This window comes from Aptenodytes patagonicus, chromosome 27 (assembly GCF_965638725.1).
Source record: "Aptenodytes patagonicus chromosome 27, bAptPat1.pri.cur, whole genome shotgun sequence".
NCBI classification, from domain to species: Eukaryota; Metazoa; Chordata; class Aves; order Sphenisciformes; family Spheniscidae; genus Aptenodytes; species Aptenodytes patagonicus.
Genome location: NC_134975.1, coordinates 2476069 through 2503903, shown reverse-complemented (window position 1 = coordinate 2503903; position 27835 = coordinate 2476069). Strand labels below are relative to the sequence as shown.

At 64.5% G+C, this 27835-nt stretch overlaps 5 protein-coding genes across 14 annotated transcripts in view; 2 read left to right on the top strand and 3 right to left on the bottom strand.

The window, feature by feature from the left end:
* SARNP (SAP domain containing ribonucleoprotein) overlaps positions 1-13153 on the bottom strand; it is a 32756-nt gene extending 19603 nt beyond the window's left edge. For 6 of the 9 annotated variants that reach the window (XM_076360571.1, XM_076360577.1, XM_076360576.1 and 3 more), the window contains exons 1-9: positions 13069-13153; positions 12237-12336; positions 11910-11956; positions 10731-10798; positions 9259-9310; positions 6343-6416; positions 5649-5677; positions 5096-5121; positions 3769-3837 (exon numbers count right to left, since the gene is read on the bottom strand). In XM_076360571.1, coding sequence (XP_076216686.1) covers positions 3769-3837; positions 5096-5121; positions 5649-5677; positions 6343-6416; positions 9259-9310; positions 10731-10798; positions 11910-11956; positions 12237-12336; positions 13069-13104 — 501 coding nt within the window. In that variant the 5' untranslated portion in view covers positions 13105-13153. The remainder of the gene's footprint in view (positions 1-3768; positions 3838-5095; positions 5122-5648; positions 5678-6342; positions 6417-9258; positions 9311-10730; positions 10799-11909; positions 11957-12236; positions 12337-13068) is intronic. The other 3 variants (XM_076360578.1, XM_076360580.1, XM_076360579.1) reach the window with 1 other exon arrangement.
* Positions 13154-13369: 216 nt separating this feature from the next.
* Positions 13370-16027, top strand: ORMDL2 (ORMDL sphingolipid biosynthesis regulator 2). Of its 2 annotated transcripts, XM_076360592.1 has the most exons (5): positions 13393-13430; positions 14423-14473; positions 14626-14800; positions 15077-15228; positions 15504-16027. In XM_076360592.1, the coding sequence occupies exons 3-5, from the start codon at positions 14627-14629 to the stop codon at positions 15637-15639; spliced, it is 462 nt and encodes a 153-aa protein (XP_076216707.1). In that variant the 5' UTR covers positions 13393-13430; positions 14423-14473; position 14626; the 3' UTR covers positions 15640-16027. The 2 variants fall into 2 exon arrangements, with proteins under 2 accessions (XP_076216706.1, XP_076216707.1); XM_076360591.1 differs by lacking the exon at positions 14423-14473 and having other exon boundaries at positions 13370-13430.
* A 1343-nt stretch (positions 16028-17370) lies between these two features.
* DNAJC14 (DnaJ heat shock protein family (Hsp40) member C14) lies at positions 17371-20076 on the bottom strand. The gene is made up of 6 exons (XM_076360546.1): positions 18773-20076; positions 18574-18680; positions 18321-18440; positions 18016-18176; positions 17797-17899; positions 17371-17673 (listed from the first exon to the last, which is right to left on the bottom strand). The coding sequence occupies exons 1-6, from the start codon at positions 20015-20017 to the stop codon at positions 17445-17447; spliced, it is 1965 nt and encodes a 654-aa protein (XP_076216661.1). The 5' UTR covers positions 20018-20076; the 3' UTR covers positions 17371-17444.
* Positions 20077-21033: 957 nt separating this feature from the next.
* Positions 21034-23893, top strand: LOC143171517 (transmembrane protein 198-like). Its single transcript, XM_076360559.1, is given in 7 exon segments — positions 21034-21092; positions 21513-21651; positions 22018-22593; positions 23132-23280; positions 23349-23414; positions 23416-23451; positions 23453-23893. Coding segments are annotated over 6 exon segments (1047 nt in total). The 5' UTR covers positions 21034-21092; positions 21513-21530; the 3' UTR covers positions 23552-23893.
* A 1916-nt stretch (positions 23894-25809) lies between these two features.
* On the bottom strand, positions 25810-27835 carry PYM1 (PYM1 exon junction complex associated factor; the record flags this gene model as incomplete). Its single annotated transcript, XM_076360582.1, is given in 3 exon segments — positions 25810-26326; positions 26978-27071; positions 27803-27835. Coding segments are annotated over 3 exon segments (642 nt in total).

Sequence of the window (27835 nt, the reverse complement as noted above, 5' to 3'; positions counted from 1 at the left end):
TGCTTCCTTGGTGGTTAATAGCTTCTCATCCGGGACTGGCAGGGGGTGTTTGGAAAGACTGCAGGCAGAAAAATTATCCAGGAAAAGGATTCCTCCTCAGCACGTTATTATAAGCTTGCTGGAAGCCAAACAATTAAGCCAATTGTTTTCTCTCTCTCATTTAGCTGTTTTGTATACACACAGACTTTCTGCCGGTCCACTGACCCCTGCCCTGCTCCAACACCACACGAACGTCACGCAGTCAGCCTGCCAGCTCCGGCCAGCTGATCTCAGGCGAGCGCAGCTCTTATCTGCCCCATGTAAAACACATTCTCATTAACCGGAATTAAACCAGCATTAATCTAGAATCATGACTGATGACCGTATTAAAACATTAACTCTTCCTAGCCAGGAGAGTCGGTACCTTTCGATCAAGGGGATGCTCTGGCACCCTGCGCTGCCTCCGCTGCTCAGGATCCGACCTGGGACGCCTGCAGGGCTCTCAACATGTCTTATGGCTACAACGCTCCAGCTGCGAAATGGAAGACTTGCAACCAGGCAAAGAAAAATGAAGTTATTCGAGGTGACACACGGTTTGAGAGTCGCGCTCCCCACTCTGCCTCGCTGCAGACAGGTCACTCCACCTCTCGACAGACACGGAAACCTCCCCCTGCCCTGAGAAGTCACCGAGTTGGCGATGGGACAGGTTCCCCGTGATGAGGAACAGGAACCCTAGGCGTGCGTACGGATTTGCAGGAGAAATCCTTTGTTTCACCCCCGGCTCAGGGAAACGCGCTGGGGAGAAGAGGGCTCCGAGTGGGGACTCCTGACTCGGAGTGACCTCGGAGCACAGTCACTTCACCTCTCTGCTCCCAACCTCTGAACGGCTGAGGGTTAATCAGCTAATTGTTCGTAAGGCAGTTTGAGACCTCCACGTTAAAGAGGAGATATAAAAGCCAAGTATTTTAGTCATCTATTCGGATCGGGAAAGGTATTTGATAATGTAATACAAAGGTGGCAAACAGAGCTTTTATGTTATCCCAAGGGCTCTTGCTGTCCATTTGGTGCCAGCACTTTCTCAGCAGGAGACTTACAAGGCTATTTTATACATAAAGAGCAAACCACCCCCTTGGAGAAATGCTTCTGAATCACAGCCACGACGCAGGCAGCTCCCTCTGCAGCATCGAACCCTGCATATAAAGCACGCAGCTAAACATCCTCCCCTGGGGAGCGGAGAGTTTGAGTGTTACAGGGAGCAGCTGCTATAGAGAGGGAACATTTACAAGTGTGGGGGGTTAAGTACAACTAACAGGAGTCAAGGGATGGTAGCTTTAGGTCAGCCAGCGTGTGCTTTAACAGGAGGCCTCGGAGGGGAGAGTCAGTGCTACAGGGAGATAAACGCTTGCTTGATTTATTTTAAAAATTAATTTGATGGCCCCGTGCTGCCTTGAGACAAATGAGCACCTGCCTCTTCTGCTCCAGCACAGCCAACCTTTCTGTTCGCCCGCTCTCCTCCCAGCGACCGGGGTCTCGCTTTCCCTTTAGGCAGAGAGGAAGAGGATTTTAAACTTGAAAGATTTCTACCCCAGAGGGCTAACAGAGGGGGAAGGGGGGTTCAAAGCTACAGATGAGTTCACAGCCACTAACGCAGCTCTGCATTTGCTCCCCGCTCACAGCGGGTCTGAAATCCCCCTTAGCTACGATTCTCCCCCCCCCCATCTCTACCCCTCCCCAAATCAATTTGAATAGGAAATGAAGTGTGGCTCCGTGGAGACAATGGTTTATTGTAAAGTTTTTGCTGCGACGCATGGTATAAAAACCTGCCAAGACACATGTAAACATTCGCAACTGCCAGGCTCCTCCGTAATGAAAAGCCATAAAGAACACCCAGGTGGGAAGCACAATACTACCAGCTAATTAAAGTAACCAATAATATTCCTCCCAGGAATGCAAGAGTGTGTTCCGCTCAGTGGGAGAAGCCACTTCTAAGCCCATGAACTCGGCATCCTGGTGGAGCAAACAAAAAAGGGACACGGCGCGGCGAGGCGAGCCCTTGCCGCTGGACACCGCTCCGCAGAGCGCGTGGCCAGAGCTCGCCGGGGACACAAAGCCCAGCGTCGGGCAATCTGGAGGCTAGAGCCAGCCCTGCCACTGACTCCTGACCTTGGGCAAGTCATTTTCCCCACTGGTAGGTCTCCATCTGTACAGGGGGGAGCAGTTCATTAGTATACAGCGGGCTGCATTTGCTGGTGAACGGCTCGGGGAGATCAGACCTCGCACTTCGGTGGTTTTGGGTTTTTGCCACGTACGGGGGCCACAGCGCAACCCAGGAAGCCCGCTCCTTCCATGAGCCCCGGCTTTATTAAGCTGCTGCCACACAATCCTACCCAGGGAAGGCCACGGCCATAAACATTGACAAGGCATATATTCCTCCTGAAAAATGGGAGCTCCTAGTGACAGGGTTAATGATGTTTGAGCAGCCTCTCACCCTGAGCTCCACATATCCCAGCTTTAATGCACTGGCCTCCTTCCCCCACCCCCAAAGGGACAGGAGAGGGAAGGGGGGGGGAACAGCGACCTCCAATGCCAGATATTTTCTACATCAGTGAATTCCCAGGGCCAGTGGAATAAAGCAGAACACTCATACGTGGAGAAACCGGCAGCAAAAAAGGTCAAATCCATCCCCCCGAGGAGGAGAGGGGCTTATTTCACAGGGATGGAGAGGAGATGAACCTCCCCTGGCTCCTACCCTTTTCCACATCGAGAGGAGAGGTCTCCATGCCAACATTATCCAGCTGTTATAGCTGGACAATTCTTTTTCACTCACCGCTATTTCTGAACAGTGCCGCGGCACAAGGTTCCTTACAACCCAGAAAAGGAAAAGGCTATCTTTGTTTGGGAAGCCCACAGGATGTTGTATTCATCTCAGAGTATGTATTTACCCTTTCTTCTGCTTTCCCCAAACATGCTAAATTCATCTTCTCCCCCGTTTGCTGCAGAACACGTTTAGGCGAGGGATTATCGCGCCGGTAAGCACACCATTCTCCAGCACGCGTCTACCTCCAAGCACGCCCCGTGGCCCCCCCACCCCAACACGTTCAGCGCCCTTCAGCAAAGCCCACCCTTCCAGCTGGAGACGGAGCACGGCTCCATCTCCTGCCCCGCAGTCAGCTCCAGCACGTGAAGGCTGAGCTAAATCAGTTGCTAGGTATGAGGACCAGAAGAGGGGTTACGCTCAGAAGCTTGTGTATATTTCTCCCCTGGAAAAAAATAAATAGCTTTAAGACCGAATCCATCCCCCTACAAAGCTTATCTCATTTGTACTTCAAAGAGTTATTTCCTACCAGGGAGCTCTGGACGCCTTCTCTTCAGAGAGCTCATTACCTTGGTCTTTACAGACTCGGCTCCTACCCCAGTCAGAAACGTGCACTTACACAGTGCGAGTCAAACGCCTGAAAACAAACCAATTACACAGCCCGCTAAACGGTGTCTCTTCCCCTCTTAAAATGTGGATGAACAATCTTAAAATTCAACACCTCCATTCATCAGTCGTAACTCTCTCAAAACCGTATCAAGAGTCACACACACACAAAAACAAACAGAAGGAAAGATGAAGGAAACGGCGTTGACAAGACTCCCCCGGGGTCCGGGGCCCAGGCCGCTGCATTAATAACAAGATGCAAAACCTCAAGCAGCACGAAGGCTTTGAACGGTCACGGCACGCTACGACCTGGAGCACTGGGCTAATCTGGAGGTGCAAAGAGTGTCCTGGAGGCCAAGGCACCTTACCTTCTTGGAGAGCGAGGAGACATTCAACCCAAATCTTTGAGCCCTTTCCTTTAATTTATCCATGTTTACCTATAAAGACATAGGAAACAATTTATATATTTTTTTTTTAAATCACCAAACTCAAGTTGCAGGGATAGAGATAAGGCCGCCTCCCGGAACAGACTTGTGCACAGCGATCAGCCCCAGGGAAAACTCCTCTGGGCTCCGTGCTGCACTGACATCCAGCAGCAACAGCTCCTGCCAGCACCGAGGGCCGCAAGACAGAACCAGCGTCCCAAACGAAGCGGCCAGAAACTGCCAGTCTGCCCCTTTGCTTCCTCAAACCAACCAAAGGACAAGACACCCCAGGTGCTGTTCCCCTTCCCGAAGGGGCGGTTGTTTCAGACTGTTACTGCGAGCCAGCTGTACCTGGTACCTTTCCTGCAGCAGTCTGGTCGACACAAGCAGAAAAATACACAGCCTTGTAGGCAAATCTTGCCAGTACTCCTAAAAGTTACCGCTGCTATCTGGCTGCCGCAGGTCCAAGAAGCCATTGCTGCACCCTCACTGTGTCACATCTAATCAGGTCCCCGGACCAAGCAGCTTCCCAACACGTCACCCAGCCTGACTGGTTTCCCAGAGAGGCGTCAGCCACCATTACGGCACTTATCCCTAGCGAACACAGACTTTCAGGGAAGAGCCTTCCACAGTACGTAGTTCTGCAGAGGAAACCCTGGTGCTATGCTGCCCCGCAGACGTCCATGCAAGATCTTTCACGCCCCTGGCACCAGAGAAACCTATAACCTTGCCTGGTGACAGATCCTGTCCTGGCTTAACTCTGTTCCGCTCATCCTCAGTCGAGCATGCAAATACTGAGCCAGCTGCCCAGTGTGAGAGAGCTCTCAGCCCTGCACACTTCGGTGCCTCCTACTTAGGCCTGGAAGTCAGACAGGCAAAGCAGCATCGGCCATTAAAAGCCGAGTAATTTACTACAGGTCATTCGTCATTTCCATTCCTGAAGCGTAATTCAAACAATTCAAAAAAAGCAGAGAATGAAAATCAGGCATATGGAAAAAAAAAACACCCAACCAAACAAATATCCGTCTTTGTTCCTGTCAGCGTTTCATTCTAAAATCAGCCCATCTGAGAAAACTGTCGTAAGAGGCACCACGGGGAATGTGAACCCCTCAAGTTCAGTGCAGGCTACGTCATTAACCCCCACGCCACGTATGTTGTTCCTGGACCATTTTGGTAGTTTATCCCTGCAGACAGGAACCTCTTCCTACAAACTACAACACGTGTTAGGGGCCTGGCCAGCAGTAACTCAAGAACAAGAAGCGTTTCTTACCGTGGGTTTGCTGTCTGCAGAGAGGCCTGAAATGAGGAGGCAAGAAAAAGAAAACCCAGTTAGAGAACAAACATCAGGAGCAGCACCTCGTCTAAAAGGAGGTGCAGTAAAGTCACAGCGCTGCCCGAAGCAGCCCTGCACCCGTCCCACCACAGACCAGCTTGCTGCTGTCCCGTTTTCCCCAGCTTCAAATCAGCTCCTCCACCCACAGAACTGCTGCCGTCCCACCTCGCTAAGGACAGCTTTGGCAACTGAACCTGGCATTTCATGAAGCCAAAGGATGTTTGGCACACAGGAAAGTCTGGCCAGCGTCTTCCAGTTGTGCTTAGAAGTAAGAGACGCTGAGAAAAGTGTCTGAACTACCAAGGGAACAACACGTGTCCTTTTCTTCCCGATTCTACAATTCCCGCTCGGAGCTCCTGGGCGTGGTCAGGAAGAGGGGCAGAAGTGAAAAGAAAGGCAGTCCCACCGGCAATTCCCCCCCCCCCCCCAGGAATAATTAAATATTTGCAGTAAGGTCGCTCCACGGATTGGTTCTGCTTCACCTCCTCACCTTTAGTTGAAACTGTGGCCAAACCAAACCTGCCGAAGGTAAACGGAGCTTAGTCAGAGACTTTGGCAAAGAGAAGGTCACGTCGAGTCTTAGGTGTGAACTTTTCCTTCAAATACTTTTCATGAGTGTACTTGAGTAAAACTGGTTTGGGGGCAAGATTAACTGGAACACGCTATTATTGGCTAATGTAATTACTGCAGCAACTCCTGCACTTACGCTGCGCACAGCGATTCCCCACTTTCTTCATAAAACCAACCTCAAAGTCCAGAAAGCTAGTCGGATCACCAGCAGTTCATTTTCCCCTTTCGTTGCCCTGTCTTCCCAGAATAACTGTGAGAACCGCCAGAAATTTCAAGGGTATTTTAGCCCAAGCAACCAGTAAAGCATGCATCAAGCACTCCACAATCAGACACAGCCCAAATTTGACGTGGGGGTCTCCTGCCTCACGAGGAGCACCACCTCCCTGCAGCTGTGTGGCTGCAAACCCTCCAGTAAAGCTGCCCGTCATTTGCTGAGGCTGGGGGCAACCCCCACCTCATTTTTCAGCCTCCTCCCCAGCGTTGTTGTCCCACCAGCCGAGCACAGCACAGAGCCACGTTCACCTCCCACCAACGCAACCTGCCACGGGCAGACGTGTCCGGAGAGGTCTTCTCCCAAGCAAGAAGAGGGGAGAAGGCTCCGAGCGTAGACTCACCGAGCTGCCCGCGCTGCCTTCTTGCTCTCCAGGCTCACGGGCACGTTGAAGCGTTCAGCCCTCTTCTGCATTCGCTGGAGGAGGGAGAGAAAGGAACCAACTGAGGAAGAGCGAAGATTTGAAGGGTACAGAAAGGAGGTTCTGCAGATGGAGAGAGGCACGCAAACTCAACACGCGGTGGGCTAACGCTCCAATGTGCCCGCCTAGACCAGCAGCGCGGTCTGGAAAGGGGAAAAACACCCCCCTGCACCCGCAGGTAAAGAGAGAGATGCTGCAGGCACCTTCCGTTGGCTTGTGCCCTCCGAGAAGCCACCCCACGGCCCCCAGGACGTGCGCTTGACCAAAAGGCACTCTCAGGGTTCCGATAAACACAGGCCTAATAAAAAACCTAATAAAAAAAGGTACGCCATCACTCCGCTGCTTGGGGGCTGTTCCTAGGAAAGGTAGACGTGCCAGAAGAGAAGGGGACCGGGGAGCTGACAGAGACAGGCGACTACGTTAAGATGCGACAAGGCTGCAACTGCGCTGGAGGCTGGCGTGCCAGCACGCAGGCTGGAGCGCTGCACACCTCGCCCAGGGAAGCCCTTGTGCCGGGGGGAAAGGAGCAGTGCTCCTGGCAGGGACTACAAAGGGAGCGGCCCCGACTTCCCTCCCGGAGGCAGGAAGCAAGCGGTAGGCACGACCGGCTTCGGCTGATTTGCAAGAAGAGAGGCAAACAAGATTTCCTTTTCTTCCCCCCTAAGCAAAAGGCCAAATATGCTAGAAAAGGGGATGGGGGGGGTGTTTGTTTTCAGGGGACTTACTTATTTGGCACAAGCCCTTTCACAAGAGGCCGACACTATTCATGCGGTTGGCTCAGCCTCGCGAGCAGAGTTTGCCATTAGCAGCGCAATTCAAGACGAAATTCAGCTACGTAGAAAGGACTCGGCCTGCTGCCCTTGCTGCGGGCAAGGCTTGCCTGGCTTAGAGCACGCTGCCCTGGGCACGGAAAAGCTTGGAAACATCGGAAGTGCAAGGGTTTGCACCTACGAGTATTAAATCCCCTTAAAAGCTTAAGGGAAATATTTAACATTTTATTATTACACAAGGGCCCAAAAATGTGTTTGGTGTTTTAAAGGTTAGAGAAACAGATATTATTTTAATGGAAACATTGACTTTAGCCAAAAGCACAGTGAGGAGCGTAACAAACATGTGCATCAAAACATAAATGTTTAGAAAAGATGGATTAGGAACACCGCTCCTAACCGTGTCAGTGCTGAGGAACTTTTACTCAACTGAGTAGGAACAATAAAGACAGCGTAACGTACCACTCGGGTCAAAGCATATTTCCTTATTCTTTCTGACGCGTTGAAGAATATCCAAGAGAAATACCCGAAGAGGCAGCTTCTGAAAGGACTCTCGGCTACGGAAAAGCCATGCCGGATCGGAGCAAAGGCTCCGCTACCCCAGTATCCCCCCCGAAGGTGACTGCTGCAGTCAGATGGGTGGTCTGCCTCCCAGGCTCGAGTCATCCACAGCAAACGACTGACTGAATTTCAGGCTGCGCTCACATTTGCATTCGTTTATCCCTCATGGTCGCCCTTCCTAGGAATTTCTCTCCTTGCTTTTGAACTCATCCGTATTTCTAGCATCTGTAACAGCCCACATTAACTGCCTCCAGCGTTCAATTATGCATTGTATGGGAAAATAATTCCCTTTTGTCTTCAAAAACCATCTACGACATAATTTTGCTGAGACCCGGTTCGCACTCAATCAAAAAAAAAAAGTGGATTTCCTGCAAACAGGTTCGGCAGAATTTGGTGAAAAACAAAGGGCAAGAGGGTAACTTCAGCAAGTTCGCTTAATGAGCTCTTTAACCAGCTCCGGCCAAGGGCAGCCCCGCATCACAGGGGACATCGCTCCTTCAGCAACACCTTCCAGCTCACATCAGGTACCATGTTTCTCCTCATTACTCCTTCACTGAGGTCATAATCCTCCGCTTGCGACACCACCCCGGTTGCTGTGGAAATGATCGTGTCCCAAACAGAAGATTAAAACTCTAAAGTAGTGGCGAACAGCAGGGAGACAAGAATCATGTTTTCATAGCGATTTCTTTCTTATGGAACATGAGCACAAAAATAAGGGGGGGGGGGGCGGGATTAGAGAACCACAATCAGATTCCTGAAACTCAAAGTTTCGCAAAGTTTTCCCAGAGGAATCGGCAGCTTCTAAGTGTGTTTGTTTTAAATAAGCCCAGCAAATGTAAGTGACAAAGAGAAGATAAAGATGAGATGATCTGTTAGCTCGTATCAGTTCCTCCCCAGCTGATTACTCCCTGAAGCGTATCCTCAACAAAGCTTTGTAGTTTTATGTGTCTGAAGCAACGGGGCTTGCAGCAAGGCCCGAGGGACAGGGATGTGCCACGGCCTGGTGAACTCCGCAGCGGAACTTTTCGTGTTCGCAACAGCAGGAAACGCAATTTATACACCAGAGTCATAACAGAGGCGGTTCAAGTCTATCAGCCTTTATCATCCAGAGCAGGGGACGCTACGGGGCAAAGCCCATCTTTGTCTGCCACGGAATGACACCCCAGGAACGACTCAGCTTGTCGCTGCTAAGTTGGAAATATTGAGGTAGGGTCAATGGTGGTTGGTGGCGGAAAGCAAGGGCAGCGAGCAGCACGGGAAGAGGCATTAACGGACAATTGAGAGAAGCATTCCTTGAGATCTAGCGTCAAAACGAAACGTGCCGTGGGGTCACCACCCTGCCAGGTCACTCCACAGCCAGCGACCGGTCATTAATATAAAATCAAGGAAAAATAAAGCAGGTTTACAATGGAAACACTGACACAGCCCCAGCCACACACAAAAGAGACTCTGAATGAAGTGAATAAGGAAACCGACACCTCGGAGGATAAAGTAGCAGAAGGAACCTTACCTCCATCTGCGATATCTCTGACGTTATTTTCACTACCTTCTTTTCCGTAATCCTAGAGGCGTCGGGAAAGAGAGAAATCGGTCAGAACAGCTCCCGCTCGTTTCACAGGCATGCCCCAGCGGGAGAGGTATCGGGGTTCTCCTCCCAGCCACCCGTCTCTGGCAACACCACCGCCATCTTAACTGAGGGCCTGTTTTTAGAACAGGAGCAGCCACAACCCCCCTTCTGAGGGCAAGTTTAGAGCCAGATATCGATGCTAAAGTGAAGTATGAAGCCTGCGAAACCTATAACCGAAGTCTAGGGTGTATTAGGGGCGGGAAACACACGACCCAGCGAAGACGCAGCCGTGAGTTCTCCTGTGAGCCTAACCAGTGCCTTGAGCACTCCCGAATTCCTTTGGCAATGATGGGAAGCAAGCTGGAGAAGACACAAGAACCAGCCACGCTCTCACCCATTCTCTACGCGGGCTTGGAGGAACAATTAACTCCGTTTAAGGCAAGAGAAACGTTCTGCAATTTTAGCGGGGCGCTGCAGATGCGTCTCAAAATGCCGGGTGGATACGACAGCACGAGGCCGCAGCCCTGCGCACCCAGGAATAACCCCCTGCCCGTCTTAAGGCTCTTAACAGTAACATTCGGCTCTTGTTAGAAGCCCAAAGCCTCGACTGCAAGCCCCGAAGGGCTTTATTCCTTTATGGCCCTCAAATACAAAGGATTGTTCTGTTCTAGTTCATGGGACAGCCACAGGCAGCTTTCCCCAGGCCAGCACCAGCACCCCGAGCCCAGGCTGCGTTTCAGGCACACACTTCCTAAACAACGTGCAGCTGACAACAGCGAGACCTGTAAAAAGACCGAACGAAAATATAATGGAGTGGGCGTGCTCCACAAAGTTTATGCTCCGAAAACAGAGCTCAGGCTCGAGGGGGGAAAACAAAAGAGGAAGAGACAAAGTTCGGAAGTTCCCAGGCTAAATGAAATAGCATCCTCCTCCTCCAAACAACTCCCATAAAACAGTGGGTCACAGCCAGCCTCATTAAGCTCTCCCATTTAGAAAAATGCACTGCTTTTGTTCCAGATTCCTGGACAGGTTTCTCATTTTATGCCCTGAAAGGTAGTAATGGTTTAATGGCACTTTCACAGGAAGCAATTCTGCCTGGGACCTGGGAGCTGGCGCTGGCCGGCGCGGCTCGGCGGGCACAGGACGCCCCCTCCTGCCCACACCCCACCTCGGGCCCGGCAGCCACGAGCCCGGGGCTCGCCTCCTCCTTTGAGCCACGGAGGGGAAAGCAGCCGCGCAGGCCGGCGGACCACCGTGTTGTCGCACGGGGATGAGGCAGGGGCCACCATCCCGCTCCAACGTGTGCCGGGACCTCCCTTCAGCCCAAACTCCAAACCGGGGCCGTACGAAGCTTTATCGCCACCGGCCCTCGCACCCCACGGGTTTGCTTTGGTCTACTCAGAAAGGATAGTTACACATCAGGCGATTTTACGGGAGGCTCTTCTACTTTGACGGGCGGCTCTACCGGCTTCTGCTCTTCCTCCTGCAAGTCAAGGAGTTGAGAGGAGGTCAGATAACGAATACTCCGGCCAGCTGAGCAAGAGAGAAACACCACAGCGGGGACGCTGTCAAGTCTTTTGGGTTCTCGCCGGTTTAAAAGGCACGCGCCTGCAATTCAGCCTGCAGGCATCCAAAGATCTCCGTCTTACGTGTTGAACTCGGCCCGCTCAGGCAAGGTGTGCGGCAAGAAGTAATATTTGGTGCGCACAGCCTCAGTCTGGCAGGGCTTGAACACTAGCTGTTGGGACGCAGACTCTTGTTTTATCCAAAGTCTGATCCCTTACCAGAAAGTCTGGGCTTCGCAAGGCTTCGGAAATAACTCGAGTGAGATGTTCTCGAGCCCGCAAGCAGCGCCAGCAAAGAACACCGAAACTACACAGCGCTCACGCTCAACGCCCGGCATCGATCCGGTAAGACCCACCTCACTTCTCACCAAAGGCTTTTTGCGAAACCGGGGAGAAAGCTGCCACATCCTCCACCCGTCCTCGCAGGGCGCGCGCTTGCCAGGCGGCAAAGAGCCCGACAGTTGGAAGAAAAGGTTCCCGCTGGCGTTCCGAGCGCAAAGCGCTTTCCCAGGTCGGATCTCCTCACCCCCCTCAGAACAAACTCTCCTGCTTTAAGGCTCGCTCCCACAGGCCACCCCGCCAAGCCCACACCCAGCGCTGCCAGGGCACCAGCCGGGCAAGTTCTTCCTACGTATCCTTTCTTAAAAGCACGTCACGCTCCAACGGCATTTACTGTTCAGTTCGTGACAAAACACACAGGGCAACGCGGCGCGAACCCTGCTGAACGTGGACGGAATGACCCCGCTCGGAACCGGCGGCCACGCACCAAGATTACACACGCTGCCAGAACCTCCACCGCGCGTTCGGCAGGCTAACACGGCGACACCGAGCCTCTGCAGAAAAAAACTGCGGGTTTAGACCCAACAAGGCACGACAACGGTGCATGAAAACAGCCACGGCCCCAGGTATTGCCTCGTTCCTCATGCGCTGAACCGCGACGCAGCCGGCGGGAGGTCGCACGCCGCCAGGCAAACCAGAAACCCCCTGCACGGGCCGCTGCCAGGAGAGTCTGCCCAAAAGAAGACTTACCTCTATTTCTTCTCCCAGAACGTCTTCTTCATTTGCTTCTTCTTCAGCTGGAGGAGAAAACAACAGCGCAGTTGCAGTAGCAAATTACTTCAGGAATGCCTCTGGCTTCTCAGATGAAGCCTGCTATGAGAATTTCCCTCGGGAAAGCGGGAAGCAAAGGCAGCTACAGCAAAGCGCTCGGACCAGGGCTCTTCTCTTTCACCCAGGAGTTCCACGCGAACGAAGGTCGAAGCCCAGGGGATCTCTCACCACCGAAAACTTTGGGAAGGGGCCGACTAACGAACGCCCCACCCCGCTGGACCGGCCCCGCCGGCCCGCAGCACCCACCGTGCTCCTCCAGGTAAGCCTGGAGCCTGTTGATCAGATCCTGCTTGTTGCCTTTTGCTTCCAGGCCACGGGCCAGACATTCCTGCTTCAGTTCAGCCAGCTACAGGACAGAAGGAGCTTCCGATTAGTGCGCGCAGAAGCACGCCAAGAAACAAATGAATAATGCTAATTGGGGGGGGGGAGCATACAAACAAGGCAAGACAATTCGCTTTTTCAGGAGCCTCGAAGGCTCCCTCCCCACGTTAAAGACCAGCCGGGCTCCTGGATCGCGGGCTCCCAGGTTTTACCCCAGATAACCCGGTTGTCTCATCAGGTCGCCCTCCAGCGCCTGCCGCGGGCCGGGCCAGCCCCAGGCAGACGCCGCCCGCCGCCACCGAGGCCTCGCCGGCACCCCGGGGCGGGCAGCGGCGAGAAGGCGGCTCCCAGGCGAGATCAAGGAGGACCCGGGTAGGAGGGGTGACCGCCGCGGGCCCCAGGCGAGGCCGGGGATCCGCCCGGGACGGTTCCCCGGGCCGGGGACGGCCGGCGGGGCTCTCCCATGTGCGTGCGCGGCCCAACCCGCCCGGCGGGGCCGAGGAGGAGCCGGGACCGCGGGGCCGGGGGGGGGGGGGAGCGCGGCCTCGAGGGGCTCCCAGTCGCGGGGACGAACCGGCCGCCCCCGCAGGCCGCGGCTCCGGGCAGCGGCGGGCGCTGCGCCCCCGGGCCGGGGGCGGCGAGGCCCGGCGGCGGCGGGAGCCCGGGACCCCCAGGGGGCCGGGCCGGGCCGGGCCGCGGCCCTCCCCGGCGGGGCCCCCGCTACAGGGGCCCGAGGCCGCGGCGGCTCGGCCGGTACCTTCAGCTTATGGAGCTCCACAGTCTCCGCCGCCATCTTGTCGCCCCCACAGCCCGCTGCCGGCCCCGCCCCCGTCGACCGCACATCGCCCAATCAGCGCCGCGCTTCCTGGACCGGCGATTTCAAACCACTTCCCAACACCACCTCTCACGACTGGCCAGTCCTCGCCCGCGCCTTCCGCCCGGTATTGGCCTGCCACCGCGCGAGGGGCGGGGCGGCGCCGAGCGACGGGCGGAGCGGCCAATGGAAGCGGGGGAAACGCCGCGGGGAGGCCAATGGAGAGAGCGGGCCGGGCGCGCGGGCTTCCTGGAGACGAGCCCGGGGGCGGGCAGGGTCCTGGCAACGACCGCGGAGTCCGCCGGGTGAGCGGGGCCGGGGGGAGCGGGGGGCTGCGAGGGGCCGGGGGGCTGCGAGGGGCTGCGAGGGGCCGGGGGAGCGGGGCCGGGGGGAGCGGGGCCGAGGGGAGCGAGGGGCTGCGAGGGGCCGGGTGAGCGGGGCCGGGGGAGCGGGGGGCTGCGAGGGGCCGGGGGGGCTGCGAGGGGCTGCGAGGGGCCGGGGGAGCGGGGCCGGGGGGAGCGGGGGGCTGCGAGGGGTCGGGGAGCTGCGAGGGGCCGGGGGAGCGGGGCCGGGGGGCTGCGAGGGGCCGGGGGGATCGAGGGGCTGCGAGGGGCCGGGGGAGCGGGGCCGGGGGGCTGCGAGGGGCCGGGGGGCTGCGAGGGGCCGCGAGAGGCCGGGGGGGCTGCGAGGGGCCGGGGGGAACGAGGGGCTGTGAGGGGCCGGGTGAGCGGGGCCGGGGGAGCGGGGGGCTGCGAGGGGCTGCGAGGGGTCGGGGGGGCAGTGAGGGGCCGGAGGGAGCGGAGCCGGGGGAGCGGGGCCGGGGGGCTGCGAGGGGCGGGGGGCTGCGAGGGGCCGGGGGGGCAGCGAGGGGCCAGGGGGAGCGGAGCCGGGGGGCTGCGAGGGGCCGGGGGGGCTGCGAGGGCCGAGGGGCTGCGAGGGGCTGGGGGGAGCGGAGCGAGGGGCTGCGAGGGGCCGGGGGGCTGCAAGGCCACGGCGGCAGGGCCGGGCCATGAGGGGAGCAGGCGTGCCCGGCCCTGGGGAGGGCAATATTCCCCCGGAGGGGAGGGATCTGTGGTCGTTTCGCGGCCCCCACGGGTGCCTTAGGGCCGAGGAGCCGGGCTCGCTGCGGGGGGTGTCAGGCGTTTTGCCTCCCCGCCCGGTGGGGAAGCACCGCGGGGCGAGCGCCGGGGAGAGGGGAGCCCCGTTACGGGGTGGTTCTTCCTTTGTTCCCAGCGTTTCTAGTGGCCGGGGGTGAGCTCCTTTCTTTTCTCCTCGCTTTTGTGTTCCTGTCCTTAAGGCAGAGATGCGGAGTCACTGATTAGGGGGCTGGCGTCAGAGGCGTGCTGAGGTTCGGCACGTGGGAAGGCCGGGGCGAGAGGGGCTTGCAGGAAGACGGTGGATCTGGGGCTGCGCCACGAGCCCTGGCTGGGTTAGGAATTGCAGAGATTCGGGAACACCTCTCCGAGGAGACCTCCGGAACCCTCCGTTTGTCCGCTCCAGGATGAACGTCGGCGTGGCGCACAGCGAGGTGAACCCCAACACGCGGGTGATGAACAGCCGGGGGATCTGGCTGGCGTATGTGATCTCCGTGGGAGTCCTCCACGTCGTTCTCCTCAGCATCCCGTTCTTCAGCATTCCTGTGGTCTGGACGCTCACCAACGTCATACACAACCTGGTTAGTCAAAGCTTGGCCCGCTTTTCTCCCAGGGCCGGAGAGCACGCAGGCTGGCGTTCGCCGGGCACGGTTCCATGTCCCCGGGCTACAGGGAAGCTCCTGGTTCCCCCGGGGCACCGAGGGGAAGGCTGGGGGGTTGGCGCTGCGGGGGAGCCGTAGCTGGTGAAGGGCCGTTAGCTCGGGAAACAGCTGTGACAAGGCACAAGCACGTTGCTGTCCCAGCGGCGGACTGTCCCCGGGCTCGCTTTACATCTCCTCTCCCCTCGAAACCTGCAGGTCATGTACCTGCTGCTGCACACGGTGAAGGGGACCCCCTTCGAGACCCCGGACCAGGGCAAGGATCGCCTCCTCACGCACTGGGAGCAGATAGACTACGGGACGCAGTGCACCTCGTCGCGCAAGTTCCTCAGCATCTCCCCGGTAGTGCTGTGAGTGCCGCTGAACGAGGCAGGGGGGCACGGGGCGGGGAGGGGGGGGGGGGCGCGCTCAGGAGGGTGTCTAGGGCGCACGGTGGGACCGCTGGGCTTCTGTCGGCACAGCCGCCCTGGCACGGACGGGTCCTGGGGCTGGAGAGGGTTCCCCAGCTGCGAGGTGCCGTTTTGTAGGGGAAGCACCAGCGAGGCACCCGAAATCCCCCCGGTGCGGGTGGAGGGGAGGGTGGGAGCGGCACGGAGCTCACCCGGGGCCTCCCTTTCTCCCCCAGGTACCTCCTCACCAGCTTTTACACCAAATACGACCCCGCGCACTTCGTCATCAACACGGCCTCCCTGCTCAGCGTCCTTCTGCCCAAGCTGCCCCAGTTCCACGGCGTGCGGGTCTTTGGCATCAACAAGTACTGAGGCCCGGCGCACGCGGCGCTTCCAGCGGAGAGGCTGCGGAGCCGGGGGACGCCGAGGGGACGCCGGAGCGGCGTGAGGCACTGGCTGGAGGGCAGGGGCGAGGCGTGAGGAGGGCTGGGTGCGGGCGCAGGGACCACTCCGGCTTTTAGCGAGGTTCCTCCGTCTCAAAGGGGCTTTTCTCTCTTTGGCGAGGAGAGGAGCGCAGCCGAGCGGTACGGAGCAAGCGGTCGTGTCACACGTGCATGTTTCCTTCGAGCTAACCCCCGCGTAACCGTGCAGAAAGCACCTACGAGGGGAGAACTGCTGACCAGTGGGAAGAGTCGCCCACCTACACCTCCCTCGTCCTCATGTTTTATATCTTTCCACCGTAATAAAGAACTTACAGCGACTGGAGCGGCGTCCTCGCGGTGGGACCAGCCCCGGCTCGCGTCTCCCGCCCACCCCTCCCCGCACAGACCAGCCAGACTTCTTCAAACCGTACTTTTAATTTAACAAAAGTGATAAGAAAGAGGTACACTACCGTTTAAAACCCAGCCGCTCCGGTCTGGGAGTAGAAAAAGGTTAGCGAAAAGCAATCGTGGCCGACAGCAGCAGTTCTCGGGGCGTTTCGGCTCGGGCGGGATCGTCCCCCCCCCCGGCAGCTCGGCCCGGGGGGGGGGGGGGGGGGCGGCGGCCATCTCCCCCTGAGCACCCAGCTCGGCCCCGCTCGGGCGGTCGCAGGCCGGGGAGCCTCGCGCAGCCCCCAAGGGCTGTTATTCCACGGTAAGGACCGGCGCAGCCGCCGTCCCCCTGCCCGGCCCGCGGCTCGGAGGGCCGGGAAACGCTGCCCGCTCGGTGAGCTGCCGGACGCTCGGCAAAAACCACTCGCAAAGAGAACTCGGGATTTCGGCAGTGGCCCGTGACCAGCTCCTGCCTCCCGACTTCGCTTTTTTTAGGAAGAATAATAAGCTGCTCTTCGTCCCCAGCGCTGAGGGAAGGGGACGAGGGTCCCTCAAGCAAAGTTGAGGCAGGAAAGGCAAAACCGGCACAGCCAGAGGCGCTGGGGGGGGGGGCCCGGGGGGGTGACGCCGGGGTCCCGGCTGGGCAGTGCCGCGCAGAGGAGAGCACAGCTAATGTACGCGGCTGTATTAATAGAAAGGGGATGTGCGCGGTGACAAAGAGCTGTACGAGCAAAAAGGAACAAGCTGCTTAAAAAAAAAAAATAATAATAATATGCAAACTGTGCTGGCGGAGGCTGCCCGGCCGCAGCTCCTCGGGGCGAGGCGCAGCCCGGGGGGGGGGCTCACGTGAGCCCCCTCCAGCGGCCCCCCGGCAGCTTTGGCCCCGCAGCTGCGCCTGAAGGAGAAGCAGCAGCTTATCGGGGGGGGGGGCCAGGGCATCAGCACGGAGGGAAAGGGACCCCCCCCCCCCCGACACCGGGGCCGGACGCCGCTCCCTTCCCTCCGGAGCGGAGCGGCTCCAGCAGCCGCCTCCCCGCGAGCTGCGGAGGCGTCACCTGAACGTTTACAATAACCCTGAAGCGATGCGGTGGCCGGTCTGTCCGTCTGTCTGTCCATCCCGGCCCCCGCCTGCCTGCCCGGCCCCGCCGGCTGCCCCGCCGGGCTCTTTGGTACGGCTGGCTCCAACGCGCAGCTCCTCCTGCTCGCGTCGGCCGCGTCAGCCCACAAACTCCCTGGTTACTTTTAGACACAGAGATTACTTTTTTTCTTTTTTTTTAAAAAAAAAAAAAAAAAGAAAAATAGATTTTTTTTTTATTCGAAAGAGCCCTTTTCGTGCCCAGCAGAGCGCCGTCTGCCCGGCGCCGCTCAGCGCTGGAACGGCCGACGCACCTTCTTCCGCCTCTTGTGCTTCGCGTCGCCCTTGGGGGCAGCGCCCTCGGCCCTCGGGGGCACCCCGGGGGAGGCCGCTGCCCCCGGGGGGGCGGGGGGCGGCGGGAAGGGCCCCCCGGGCATCGGTCCTGAGCTCCCCTGAAAGACGCGGGCGAAGAAGTCCTGCAGGTCGGCAGCCGAGGTGGGGCTGCCCTTGGAGGCGCTTCTGCGGGGGGAAAGCGGGTGTTTGGGGTGGGGGTCCTGTCTGAGCTCAGAGCCTCCCCCCCCCCCAGCCCCGTCCCACCCCCAGGATGGGGGTCAGGGCCCCTTTCCCGTCGCCGGGACTGACCTCTGCCGCCCGCCCGGCCCGGAGCTCCTCGAGCCGAAGGAGATGTGGTAGGGGACGCGGTGGGTGTCCGGGGAGATCCCCACGCGCTGGCAGCCGGCCCACTCTGCCAAGAGACACGCGGCCGCCGGTCACGCCGCCCCGGCAAGGGCGCAGGGGCGACGGCCGGCGGCGGCACTCGCTCGGTCTGGGGCAGGGGGGGCTCCGGGAGGCGGCACCCACCCGTGATGTCGTAGATCTTCCCGTCCATCATGGCGAAGTAGGTGATCTTCAGCCCCAGCAGGCTGGACTCGGCCCAGAAGTCGCCCTCCTCGGCGGGGTGCAGCCCGCCGCACTCGGCGCAGTAGCGGGCGCTGAGGGGGTCTCGGTCCATCTCGAACCTCCTGCGGCGAGGGCAGGCGTTTCCAACCCTCGCGGGAGCGGCACTGGCTCTCCTCCCGCCCCCTCCCCCCCCCCCCCCGCCTCCACCACCCCCTCCTCGCTTTGGGGGCCCCCCCCTCCAGGCACGCCATCGCCCCCAGACCCACTTGTGCTTCCCCTGGCACTTGCTGCACATCATGGTGTTCATGGCCTCCTTCAGGTCGTCCTGCAGCCGGCTCAGGAACTCGCTCATGGACCTCGTCAGCTCGCTCTCCGCCATCCGCTTGCTGCGGCGGCGGGGGGGAGCGGAAAACCGGGGTCAGACCCCGCGTAGGGAGGGGGGCCGGCACGGGGCAGGGGCAGCCCCGGCGCCCCCAAACCCTCCCCGTCCCCTCGCACGCCCCAGCTGCGCCCACTCACATCTCGTACTCCTTCCTCCTCTCCGGGCTGCTGACGATGTCCCAGGCCGCCCGCAGCACCTTGAACGCCGCCTCCGCCCTCGGGTGCTCGTTCTTGTCCGGGTGGACCTGGGAAGAGGAGGAAATCTCAACGCCGCGTCTCGGGGAGGGGGACGGACGGACGGACACCCGCTGCCCAGAGCCCCACGGCGCGCACGCACCAGCACCGCCAGCCGGCGATAGGCCTTCCTCAGCTCGGCATCCGACGCCGTCGCCTCCACGCCCAGCACCTGGAAGGGGTTCAGCTCCTCCTCCGGCACCTCCGCCATGGCCAGCAAGCGGCTCACCTCCTCCCCAGAGCCGGCGGCGGGAGCCCCCCCGTCGGGACCGGCTGCCACGTCCCCCGGCCCGCCTGTCCGACCCCCCCCGGGCGCCCAGGGGGGAGCTGGCCGCCTCTGCAGCCGGTCCCAGAGGTAGCGGCACGTCCGGCTCTCCCCGAGGAGCCCCCACGTCCTGCGGAGCACGGCCGCATCCAGGAGCGCGAAGAGCCGGGCCGCCCGCCGGCTCCCGCCCAGCCGATCCGCGCCGGCGGCCAGCGCGGCAGCGCCCAGGCGCCAGCAGAGCCGCAGGCTGCCCAGGAGCAGCATGAGGAGGAGGAGGAGCAGCGCGCAGAGCATCCAGAGCAGGCGGAGGAAGAGCCCTGCCCCGGCCCGCAGCCACCGGGCCGCCCTCAGGGAGCCGCTCCGGGCCCGCTGGCCCACCCGCCGGCCCCAGCTCCGCACGCCGGCCTGCGCCGAGCCCAGGTCGCGGGCGCCGAGGCGGCAGCAGGAGCAGAGCAGCCACCCGCCGGCCTCCGCGCCCAGCCTGCGCGCCTGGGCCAGCGCCGCCGCCAGCAGCCCCCGGCAGCCGGCCAGCTCCTCTGCCGGCCCCGGCGACTCGGCCCCATCCCCGCGGCTCCTCTTCCGCGCCGGCCGGTGCCGCTTGCCCGCGCCGCCCTCGCGCCGGCCGCCCTCCTCCTTCTCCTTGGGGGCCGAGCGATGCCTCTGACGCCTCCGCGTCCTCCGGCCCCCCTTCCCCGCGCCGTCCTCGCCGCCTCCGTCCTCCTCGCCGCCCTCCTCCTGCCCGCGGGGCAGCGGCAGCACCGGGGCGGCAGCGGCGGCGGCCCGGTTGTGACAGGTCAGGCTGCAGGATCCGTCCCGCCGCTCGGCCGCGGGGCTCGGGGGGGCGGCCGGCTCCCCCCGGCAGCGGCAGGAGCACTCGGGGCTCGGGAAGGGCAGGTCGTGGTCCTCCTCCTCCTCCTCCTCCTCCTCCAGGCCGGCGGCCGGCTGCCGGCCACAGCTCCCGTTCCAGGCGGCGCTGTCCCCCGCGGGGCTGCCGCCCCCCCCGTCCCCGGGGGGCTCCCGGCTCCAGCCGGGGCCGTCGCCTCCTTCGGCCGCGGCCGCTTCCCGGTGCCGGAGCTGCTCCATCCCGGCGGCCCCGCGCCGCCCCGCTGGCCCCGGCCGGGCCTAGGTCACGGCCATCCTGCCGGGCCCTGAGGACGAGAGCGGCGTCAGCGCAGCCCCGACCGGCCCCGGGACCCCCCGCGACCGGCCCCGGGACCCCCCCCCCCCGGCCCGGCCCCGCGTGCCCACGGGACGCGCACCCCCCTCCCCCCGGGGACGCTTTTAGGCCGATTTCAGGGGATTTCACCCCAAAGGCGCGGCTCATGCCCGCGCTCGGGGTCCCGCCGCGGCCCCGCTCGGCCGCCGCCGCCTCCCCCGGCGCGGCCCCCCCGGGGCTGGCGGGGAGCCCGGGGGGGGGAAACACGGGACAGGGGCGGGCGACCGGGGGCGGGGGGGGGACTCACCGCGCCGGTGCCGGTGCCGGCGGGGGGGGGGTCGCCGCCGCCTCCCGCCCCCCCCCGGGGTCGCTCACCCGCCTCGCTTCCGCCTTCCGCCCGCCCGCCGCCGCCGCCGCCTCCCACTTCCGGGGGCGGGGCCTGGGGCGGGAGGGGGCGTCGTCCCCTGCGCCCCGCCCCTTAAAGGGGCAGCGCCTCCCCCCCCTCCCCGTTAACGCCTCGGCCGCCCCGGGAGGGGCCCCGGCGTCCTGCGCTGACCCCGTCACGTGCCCCGCGCACAAAGCGCCTCTGTCCCGGCCGAGGGGCCCGGCGGGGGCCGCGGCGTCGCCCACGCGGGACCCCGCCCCACGCGGGTCCCCTCCCGGCCCCGCAGACGGGCCCCCGCCCCGCCGCCCCCCGGGGCCCGCCCCGCCCTCGCCCCCCGCCCCACGCCGGGACCCGGTCCCGCAGCCCACCCGCGACCGCAGCCCCCGCCCCGCGCCGGGTCCCCGCCCTGCCCCACGGCACGGCCCCGGTCCCGGTCCCGGCCCCGGCCCCGGCCCCGGCCCCGCGCGGGACGCCCCGCCGGCCCCTCCCCGCCCCCCGCCGGCCCCGGCCCCGCTCCCGGTCCCGCCCCGCACCGCCCCCGGCCCCGCTCCCGGCGGAGTCTCGGCTCCGTGGCCGGGCCGGGCCCCACCGCGACCCCCGGGACCGGCAGCGAGCGGGTGAGTCCCGGGACGGGACGGGGGCGGCGGGGACCGAGCGGCGCCCCCCGCCCGGACCCCCCTCCCGCCCCCTCCGGCCCCGGCCCCCAGCGCTCCCGGTGGCCCCCGCTCGCCGCCCCCAGCAGCTCCCAGTTCCCCCTCCCGGCACCCCCCAGCACCCGCAGCCCCCCCCCCGCCCCGGCAGCTCCCCGCAGTTTCCAGTGCCCCCAGCCCAGCCCCCCCGGTAGCCGCCCGTCCCCCAGCCCGGTGCCCCCCCAGATGTGCCCCCCCCCGCCCCGCGGCGCCGCTGCCAGATGTGGGTGTGGGGAGGGGGGTGCTCACCCACCGCCCGCAGAGCCTGGGGGGGGGGAGTGTGGTGTGCTGGGTGCCGGGGGGCGCAGCGGGGGGGGGCGGGGGGCTCAGCACCCCACACCCCCCCAGCCCCGCAGCCCCCGGGCGATGGAGCCCGGTGCCCCCCCCGCGCCCCGCTGCGCCCTGGAGCCCCGGCCCCCCTACGAGCCCGTCCCCGCCGCCCTCTGCGCCCTCGGTGCCCTCTTCGGCGTCGTCTGCGGCTGCTTCGGTGAGCGCCGGCGTGGCTGGGGGGGCACAGCTGGGGGGGCACGGATGGGGGCATGGATGGGGGACATGGATGGGGCCGTATGGTTGGGGGGGCACGGCTGGGGGACGTGACCGGGGGGGGCACGGCCAGGGGGCATCGCCGGGGGACAGAGCTGGTGCTCGCTTGGGGGGGCACGGCAGGCAGGCGGCGAGGGGCTTTGCAGGGACACGGTGGGGGACAAGGAGAGGGGCGTTGCGGGGGGCACGGCCGGGGGCCGGGGCACGGCCATGGGGCACGGCCAGAAGGGATGGCACAGGGGACGCCGTGGGTCACAGCCACGGGACACAGCCGGGGCAGCTCCCGGTGACACCCCCGCGCCCGCGCCAGGGTACCGCTGCTTCAAGGCCATCATGTTCCTCTCGGGGCTGCTCTTCGGCTCCATCGTCATCTTCCTCCTGTGCTACAAGGAGCGGGTGCTGGAGACGCAGCTGAGCCTGGAGGCCAGCGCGGGCATCGCCCTGGGCATCGGGCTGCTCTGCGGGCTGGTCACCATGCTGCTGCGCAGCGTCGGGCTCTTCACCACCGGGCTGCTGCTGGGGCTGCTGCTGGCCATGGCCGCGCTGGTGGCGGCGGCGCCGGTGCTGCCGCCGCCGAGCCCCTGGGTGCCGGCAGGCAGCCTGCTGGGGCTGGCGCTGCTCTGCGCCCTCCTGGCGCTGCAGTGGCCGAAGGCGCTGACCGTCCTCTCCACCGCCGTCTTCGGCGCCGCCGTCGTCGTCGTCTGCGCCGACTATTTCGTGGAGGCGCTGGCGCTGGTGCTCTACGTCTACGACCGGCTGCGGCTGGCACCAGCGGGGCCGCTGTGCTGGCACAGCTGGGTGGTGCTGGGCGCCTGGCCGGCACTCAGCCTCCTCGCCATCCTGCTCCAGTGGAAGCTGACGGCTGACGGCTTCTCCCACACCGACGGTGAGTAGGGGTGAGAGAGGGGGAGGGGGGCACAGGGGGGCACCCCCTTCCCGGCCAGCTCAGGGGGTGCCAGACGGCGGGAGCACCCAGGGGGGCAGTGGGGAGGGCGTCCCAGGGCGTGGGTGAGCGCGGAGGATGTGGGATGGTGGGGGGCGAGGGTGGGGATGGGATGGGGGTGGTGACCGGGGCGGCAATGGGGACAGGGACGATGGCAAGGATGGGACCGGGAAAGAGACGGGGACGGGGATGTGGGTGGCGACGGCAGCGGTGCGGGAGGTGGGGATTGCAATGGGGACGAGGACGGCAGCGGGGAAGGAGACGGGGAGGGGACGGCAACGGGACGGGGACAGAGGAGCTGGCGATGGAGACGGCGATGGGAACGGCCGTGGGGAAGGAGACGGGACGGGGGTGGCGAGAGGAACGGCCGTGGGGACGGGGATGGCGACGGCCACGGGGATGGGGATGCTGAAGGCGACGGGGACAGAGGTGTCACCGGGGACGGGGACGCGGGGCAGGGCTCAGCCCCCGCTCCCCGCAGTCATTCTCAGCCGGCGGCAGAAGCGGCTGCAGCTGCTGCGGATCCGGCAGAAGGAGGCCAAGCGCCGGCAGAGCCTGGCCCCCCCCGAGGGCACCTACCGCCGCAAGCCCCCCCCCGTCAAGCGCTACGCGGGCGACGTGCTGGCCCCGGTGAGTCCGTGCCCCAGCGGGGCCGTGCCGGCGGCCGCGGGGCCGCGCTGACCCCCGTGTCCCCCCAGAGCTACATCCGGAGCCTGCGGGACCGGCAGCTGGAGAGCGGGACCGCGCCGGGCCCCGCCGCCGCCCCCGATGCCGACTGCGGCTCCACCGTGCCCCTCACCGCCCCCCCGCCCCGCCGCCGCCCCTGAGCGCCCGCGCCCCACCGACGTGCCTTGGGGGCGCCCAGGCCCCCCACTCCCACTGTGCCTGCCCCTTTAAATAGGCAAATGAGATGCCATACGCTCCGCCCCCCCGGGGTGTGGCCTAGGGAGGCGGGGCTTCAGGGCACGTGGGTGTCAGGGACACCCCCCCCCAGGGGCTGGGGGGGGGGGGTCCCCTGGTGGTGGGGCAAACCCAGGGCCCTCCCGCTGCCAGCCCCACAGCCTGCCCCACAGCCGCCAGCCCCATAACCTGCCCCCACACCCGCTGCAGCCCCTGCCCCTCGCCAGCCCCGCGGAGGGGAGAGCCTGGGGGGGGGGGGGGGGGCAGCCCTGACCCCGCGCCCCAGCTCCTGCCCGGCCCCCGGCGCCGGAGGAGACCCCTTAAAAATAAAGCCCCACTTTTATTTTTGTAGGACCTACCCAAACCCTGCGCATGCACCGTGGGCCCAGCCCACCTCCCCCCTCCGCTGCGGAGGGTCCCGAAAGCCTTAACCCCACCGCGGGGGGGGGGGTGGGGGGGGGTGGGGGTGTGTCTCACCCCACCTCGGGGCCTCCCCAGCCCTGCCCCGGGCCCCCCCAAAGGACCACGGCGGCCCCCACCCCGCGGAAGGGCCCCCCCCGGCCCACGCTGGGCTTGTACCGGGGCTGCCGCATTAAAGAGCATCGTGGGGGTCCAGCGTGGGGCCACACACACACACACCCCCCCCCCCCCCCGGTACCGCCAGACCTCGTCACCTGCGGCTGGAGGCGAGGGGGACGCGGGTGGTGGTGGGGACCCCCCAGATCCCCACCTTTGAAGAAGTAGGTCCTGACGGCGCAGGGGCTGGGGGGCCGGGAGGGGGCCGGGGGCCTCTGGCTGCATCAGTGCCAGGGCCCCCGCCGGGACGAGCCCCCCTGCGTCTGATGCCGCAGCCGGGGGCCGTGAGGGTGGTGGGCAGAGGGTGCCCGGCCCCGGGACGGGGCCACCGCGATGCCCCGGGACGTCCCCTCCGCCCAGCGCTCGGCCCCGGCTGGGTGCGCCCTTGCCCTCCGCTGGCACCAGCACCCGCCCAGCCCCAGGGGGTGGGTCACCGGGACACCCCCCCTCCCCAATACTCCCACCCCTGACCCCACAGACCCCCCCCCCCCGGCGTGTGCTCCCGGGTTGAGGGGACCCTCCGCGCCATCCCGGCAGCGCCGAGGCCGCTGGAAAGCCCTGGGGAGGGAGACAACCCCCCCACACCCACCCAGTCGGCACCCCCGGGGGGAGCCACCGGCCGGGGGGGGGTGGGCTCGGGACGCCCTGACACGTGGGTCACCGGGCGCCCGCACCTCGTGGCCTCGGCGATCTTGGCTGCGCCCAAGTCGCCCGTCGCCCGCTCCAGCGGCTCCTCAACTTCCACACGCCCCTCCTGGGGGGACGGCGGGGATCCCCCCCCCCCCCCCAATATGGGCGCAGAGGGGGGCGGGGGGGTGGCCCCGTGGCACCGAGCCGGGGAGCGGAGGGGCTTTGCCGGGCGCCCGGGGCTGCCCCCGCACCAGGCAGCTCGGGGAGGAATCTGGCAGCTCGTCCCCTCCGCGGCGTCACCTGGGAAATGGGGGGGGGGGGGCATGGCTGGGGGGGGGGGGGGGGCAGCCGGAGCCCAGGAAGCCGAAGTGCAGCACCAGCTCCGGGGACACGAAGGGGGGGTTTGTCCCACCCCGCGGCTCCTTCGCTGGGGCTGGATGTGGGGGGGGGGACGGGGCGAGAGCCCCCCCCACCCCCCCCGTGCCCCCACGGCTGCCGGGAGGGCTCAGCCGGCCCCCGGGGGCCGAGCGGCCGCTCAGGCAGGGGACGGGCTCTGCCGTCACCACGTCCCTCGTGCCCCCCCCCCCACGCAGGGGGAAAGGCAGAACCGAGCTCCCGGCGCCGGGTCACTACCGCAATTTTATTATTGCATGATTTTTAAAAATAAAGGGAGGGAGAGGCCGCAACACAGAACACGAGGGGCCGGGGAAGATCGGGCCGGGGGGGGGGGCCGCTGCCCCGCCCTGGACGCAGCACGGCTCCGCCCACACCCCCCAGCCCCCCAAATAAAATTTAAAAAAAAGAAAAAAAAAAAAAAAAGAAAAAAGGAGAGAGGTATTCGGGAGTCGCTGGGTTTCTAACACCGATAGCTGGGAACAACTGTTCTGAAAAAAAAAACCGACAGCACCCGCCCAAACCAAATCCCCGGGGCCGGGGGGGGGGCCGGGTGCTCAGTCCGGGCAGCCTGCGCGCTGGGGACGCCGCCCGCGTCCCGTCCCCCGTCCCGTCCCCCTCCCCGAGTCCCCGCGCCCCCCGAATCCCCCCGCCCGCCCCTTACAAGTCCAGCTCCAGGTCCCGCAGTTCCTCCTCCAAGGCTTTCCTCCGCCCCAGCTTCTCCAGCTGCTCTTTCGTCGGCTGCTTTATCTCCCCCGAGTCGAGCCGCTGCTGCAGCTCCTCCACCTGCCGCAGCTTCTTCTTCAGGTTCTTGATCTTCTTGCTCTTCTCCGAGGCGGGGGCTTCCCCCTCGGCGGGGGCCCTGCTGCCGCAGGCCGGCTGCGGCGCGGCCGCCCGACTGTCCCCCGGCGGCCCCTTGTCCCCGCCGCCGCCGCCCGCCGACAGAGAGGCCTTCTCCAGAGCCTGGATCAGTTCGTCTGTCTCCCGCTCCCCCTTCTCCTGCTGCTGCTTCCTCTTCTCCTTGCGTTTCAAGTTCCTTTTCGCCGCCTTGGACAGTCCCGTCTCGCCGCTCTCCGCCTTGCCGGGCTGCTTGCCGGGCTGCGCGGTGGCCTCCAGGCTCAGCCCCGGGGGCAGCTCGGGTTTGCTTTTGAAAAACTTCACATATTTATTCTCGTACCTGCACAGAACGAGAGCCCGTGAAGGCGCCTCTCCCCCGCCGTCCCTCCGCAGGGCCCTGGGATGGTGCCGAGGACCCCGGCGCGGTGCCAAAGGCCCCGGCGCCAATCCCCAGGATCGCTCAGTGCCTCCAGAAAAACCTCCGATGCGGAGCAGCCCCCGTGTCCCGGCTCTCCCCCGGGGCCGGGGTGGGGGGGGAACGACCCGCGGGCTCTGCCCCCTCCACCGCGCAGCGGCCGAGCAGCCGCCCTCGGAGCGGGTCACCGCCGCCGAGCTCTGCGCCCCGGCAGATGCCTCCGCTCGGGGTCCTCCTCGCGTCCGCGGGACAGCCCGGACCCGCACGGCCACCCCGAGGAGGACTGGGGCGGGAGTCGATACGTACCGGCAGGATACGGCTTATGGGGTAAGGGTGAGGGGGTCGGAATTGCTCGGGCACCTGGAAAGAGACTGAGACCTCAAGACGTAACCCGGCACGCGCAGCCCTCGGAGTCGCGGGGCCGCGGTCCGGGGTGCCTGGGGGCGGGACGGGACGCTCCGGCAGCTCGGCTCCCCTCTCGCGGCGCGGCAGACCCCAGCACCCCCCCCTCCCCCCCCCAACACCCAGGGAACATTCCCTTCCCCCACCACCACCCCGGCCGCCTGCCCCACTTACACCGGCACCTCCTCCTGGGGCACGTATCCCTCCTTCACCCGCCGCTGCTTCCGCCAGGTGCCGTCGGGGCGCTGCGTGGAGGCGATATACTTCCCTGCGAGGCCGAGGTGCTGTCAGCTGGCGGCCCCAGGACCCCCCCGGGGCCCTGGCACCCTCCCCCCACCCCACGGGGCCCCGGGACCCCCCCCACACACCCCACAGGGCCCCGGGATCCCCCCACACACACACCCCACGGGGCCTCGGGCCCCCCCCCAAACCACCGGGCCCCGGGAAGCCCCACACACCCCACCGGGCCCCGGGACCCCCCAACCCACGGGGCTCCGGGACCCCCCCCCAACCCACCGGGCCCCGGGACACCCCCCCAACCCACCCCGGGACTGGAGTGGGGACGGTGGGACACCACAGACACTGGGGTGGGGGGACGAGGCGGGCCCAGCCCCGCAGAGACGGGGGAGGGGTCCTGCCCCATAGCGACCGGCAAAGGGGGGGACACAGAGCGGGGGGGGGGGGGCGCCCAGCCCCGCAGAGACGGGGCCGCGGCCCAGGCCCGCAGGGAGAGGGGAGCCCCCCCCCCCCCATAGGGGCAGGGGACGGGACCTGCCCCACAGAGATGGGGCGGGGGAGAGGCCCCACAGAGACCGGGGAGAGAGCCGGCCCCACGGGCACCGGGGGGGGCGGGGGGGGGGGGGTAAGGGAGGCGCCTGCCCCCCAGGGACCGGGGCTGGGTCCCGCCCTATGGATCCGGGGGGGACACCAGCCCCAGGGGGCCGGGCCCAGCCCCACGGGAGCCGCCCGCCCCGCGGCGCCGGGCCGGGCCGCACTCACCGGTCTCGTCAGTCACATAGGGAGTCGCCATCT